The 2,890-nt window shown below is 35.0% G+C and overlaps 1 protein-coding gene across 1 annotated transcript; it reads right to left on the reverse strand.

Annotated features, from left to right (window-relative positions):
- Positions 1-2,126: 2,126 nt before the first annotated feature.
- On the reverse strand, positions 2,127-2,489 carry LOC122043867. The gene has a single exon (XM_042604434.1). The coding sequence runs from the start codon at positions 2,487-2,489 to the stop codon at positions 2,127-2,129; it is 363 nt and encodes a 120-aa protein (XP_042460368.1).
- Positions 2,490-2,890: the final 401 nt, after the last annotated feature.

The raw sequence follows: 2,890 nt of genomic DNA on the forward strand, positions 1-2,890 counted from the left end.
AAACCCGAGACTCCTTTTAAAATTCACTCAACTTGTGATCTTTACATTTGGACTCTTTTATTCTCCTCTCTAAAGAGTTTAAAATTTTTAAAAGTTCACCAAAACTCAAAATTTTGAATGCTTATAATTTAAATTACAAGTTATTACATTTTAGGAGATGATTTTTCAATAAACTTTAAAAAAATAATAATAACCCCATACATGAAACTCTTATCAATAAAAAATTTTAAAGAAAGATCTATTGTAAACTCATAACCTCCAAATCATAATAATTTTACCATTATATTTGCAATATTATTTTAAAAAGAAACTCTAACCTTTACTTAAAAGATGTGTTGACACAATATTAAGCCAATGAATATAATAAAGAGAAAAGTATATCATACAAGAAAGGATATTTTGCTGATTCATAATAGAGTATGGCAATTAATCATCCTAAAGGGTTGAATCAATACACCCAAAAGAGTGTTGGACAGTCAAAATTGTAAAAGTAAACAATTTGCTTGCCAACAAACTAACTAATCAAATCATGTTGGATTAATTTAGTCAAAAAAAATCCTCCTACAAACTATTACTATGGTAAGCACCTATAACTAAATACAAGCACTTGCATTATGAACTTTTTATTATACACCTATAACTAAAAGAAGATACTTGATGTAGCTTAATAAAAGTATTTTTATTTTTGTTAAGCTTGTTGTCAAAACAGACACTTATTATATTTAAACAAAGATGTTACTACAATTAAAAGAAGACATTTGTTATAACTAAACAAAAACACCTACTATAATTAAACTTTTTATAACTAAACAAAAGTATCAACATTCTAATTAATTGTTTTTACCAAAATGAAGATGCTTAGTGTAACTCAATAAAAAAACACAGAACCACCTCACTACAAAAATAAATATATTTTAAGATTGATGTTACCAAGATTTACATAGCACTAATGTAAGCACCCTTCACTAGATTGTGTAAAGGATTATTTCACTTAAGTTCTATCCTTCACATCATTATTCTTAAGTGCAAATCTAATGTTATGATGCATCCCTAGAAAGTAGTATTCCAAAAGGCAAGACCAATCACTAAGAAAACCAAATCTTTTGTGGTAAATTTGAAATAGATGAGCTTGTATTTATCACATATTCTCAAATTCAATAAAAAAAGTCTCACACCAATTCTTGCTGATGATTTTGACATAGATTAATTTGAAGTGAAGTAAAAGTTGCCACAAAATGCAATGGAATATGTTGCAAAATTGCCATGAATGATTAATTAATCACAATAACCTATGTTGGAAATTCAATGCAAGGGTGTTGCAATGTAAAGAACTATATGAAATACAATCACAAAAGGTAAATAGATAGAATACATCTATCGCAAAACCATAGTAGTTTACTGTTTTTGAGGATGATAATGTAGATGGATCTAGATTCAATAGCAAAGGGAGTCATTGGTCGAGTAGACTGGCTCAACATATGGAGACTTTGCATGAATAATGTATGACAGAACATCAGCTTTCAGCTGTTAAAAAACAAATTCTGAAAAATGCATGAAGATAATTATTTATTCAAAGTGAAATACGAGAAATAATGCAATACCACGCATCAAGTGTTTTGCCTTTTCTGATTCAACGAAGCAGAAAGTAGTACTAATGGAGAAGATCAGCAGTTTCTTGCAAATCAGGAATCGAAACCTTTGTAAGAAGCAAATACATGAACGAGCTCATCATTTCTTGTTCTCAACAATATCCTTACAACCAAATCAGCCGGAGTCAGTCGATAATTAGGTTCAGATGGGAAAACAAAAACATAGTAACAATAAAAGTAACGTGCAATCAAGAAGCATTTTCCTAACTTCCAAAAATAATTCTAGGAAAGAAAAGGCACCGATCAACAGCTCCCACCAGGCATCAAGAACAACACAAACTTTAGTTAGAAAAAATCCAAACTTTAGTTAAATCTACATGGAATCCGCTCTCTAATGTTCCCCGTTTCGCCAGCTAAAACAGAGAGAACGAAAGCCTAAGCAGAATATATAGGTAGATAAAGGACCATTTTTTTTGTGTGTTATTAGAGATTGGAAATAAACAATCGGAAGAAAATTAGAAGAAAAAAGGGTAAAGCTCAATATGCAGCAACCAGATCTACGCCAAAAGCTTCCAAGAAGGGATCCGCGAGATCCGGGCTCGAGGGGGCTATGTAGACGGACTTGGCGGCTGCAAGCTTCTTCCGCCGCAGAAACTGAGGGCCGTACGTCCTGGATGCGAAGAAAGGGCGGACTCCATCGATCTGAGCAGGTGGAGGCGCATGCGGGGAAGGGAAGGAGGGGAGTGCGAGGTCGAGGAGTGCGAGTGAGGCGGATCTGGCGGTACTGATCCTCGAGTCCCGGAGGCGGGCGAGTGCGCCGGGGCGCAGGAAGCGGTGGATCCGCTCGTCGACCGACGACGGCGAGGGCTTTGCCCTCGAGCTCCGGGATCTCTGATTCATAGCTAGAGGAGACTCGAACCGAAAATGAGATGTAAGAGAAGGAACAAGAGGAATAAACTCTTTCCTCTTTCCTTATATAGCACATAAGAATAAGGCGGGGGGATATTTCTGGGGCGGCGTTGGATTGGATGCTAGAAAGGCGGGAGGAATAAGGAGGGAAAACAATATACAGCAGCAAATTTTAAAATGGAAGGCGGGAGTGTTGTTGTTTTTTGTTTTTTAATATTTGTTTATTTTCATGTGACTTTAAAGACACGGATGGCAGAAAAATAATTTCTTACAATATGCAAACTGTTCAACGTAGTCCGATCTTTCTCCCCCACAGGCCCACACTAAGTTATCTCTGATTTCCTACCTCTTTGACTAACAATTTTGATAATCATTATGAGAAAAAAAAAGAA

The sequence above is a fragment of the Zingiber officinale genome, chromosome 2A (assembly GCF_018446385.1).
Source record: "Zingiber officinale cultivar Zhangliang chromosome 2A, Zo_v1.1, whole genome shotgun sequence".
NCBI classification, from domain to species: domain Eukaryota; kingdom Viridiplantae; phylum Streptophyta; class Magnoliopsida; order Zingiberales; family Zingiberaceae; genus Zingiber; species Zingiber officinale.